The sequence below is a fragment of the Nestor notabilis genome, unplaced genomic scaffold (genome assembly GCF_000696875.1).
Source record: "Nestor notabilis isolate BGI_N333 unplaced genomic scaffold, ASM69687v1 scaffold30563, whole genome shotgun sequence".
Taxonomy (NCBI): Eukaryota; Metazoa; Chordata; class Aves; order Psittaciformes; family Psittacidae; genus Nestor; species Nestor notabilis.
This window is the reverse complement of record NW_009923821.1, coordinates 424-1077: the sequence shown is the minus strand read 5'-3', so window position 1 is coordinate 1077 and position 654 is coordinate 424. Positions and strand designations below refer to the sequence as shown.

Here is a 654-nt window from a genome sequence, read left to right as displayed (position 1 = left end):
GCACAGGCTCACCCTCTCCTGCCTGTAACCCCCAGAGTGGAAAGGGCTACAGGAGTTTGGGGGTCACCAACGGGGTCCTGTCCTCCACCCTAGCACCCAAACTGCAGCAGCCCCCCCTGCGTGGGGGAGCTGGAGGTCAAGGGAGGATTTCAGGCACAGGTCCTGGCAGGGAGGAGGTTGGGAAAGGAGGGGGAGGCAATTGGTGGGGAAAGGCACCCCAGGAAGACCATGTCTGGCCGGGGGACAGAGGCCAGCACTAGGAGTAGGCGGCCTGGTTGGCACCGGACTTGACGATGGTGATGACGCTGGCAGTGGCCACCTTGGCAGGGGGACCATGGGCAGCCACAGTGCGGGCAAAGCCCTGCAGGGCCTCGTACTTGCCGCGGAGTGTGTCGAGCTCTAGGCGCATGGCAGCATTCTCCCGGGCCAGCTTGTCCACCTCCCACTCCAGCTCCATCTTCTGCTTCTGCAGCTCTTCCTTCTGGCACACGCGCTTCACCCGGCAGCTGGCGGCATAACCCCGGTTCTTCAGCGTCCGCCGGCGCTGCTTCAGCCTCGCCACCTCCTCCTTGGAGAGGCCCCGCAGGTGGTGGTTGAGCTCCCGCACCGACAGCCCCATCAGCTCCTCATCTGACAGCAGTGGCGTGTTCTCCC

At 64.8% G+C, this 654-nt stretch overlaps 1 protein-coding gene across 1 annotated transcript; it reads right to left on the bottom strand.

The window, feature by feature from the left end:
- Positions 1–256: 256 nt before the first annotated feature.
- Positions 257–646, bottom strand: MAFF (v-maf avian musculoaponeurotic fibrosarcoma oncogene homolog F). Its single transcript, XM_010012340.1, has one exon. The coding sequence runs from the start codon at positions 617–619 to the stop codon at positions 257–259; it is 363 nt and encodes a 120-aa protein (XP_010010642.1). The 5' UTR covers positions 620–646.
- Between the last annotated feature and the right edge of the window lie 8 nt (positions 647–654).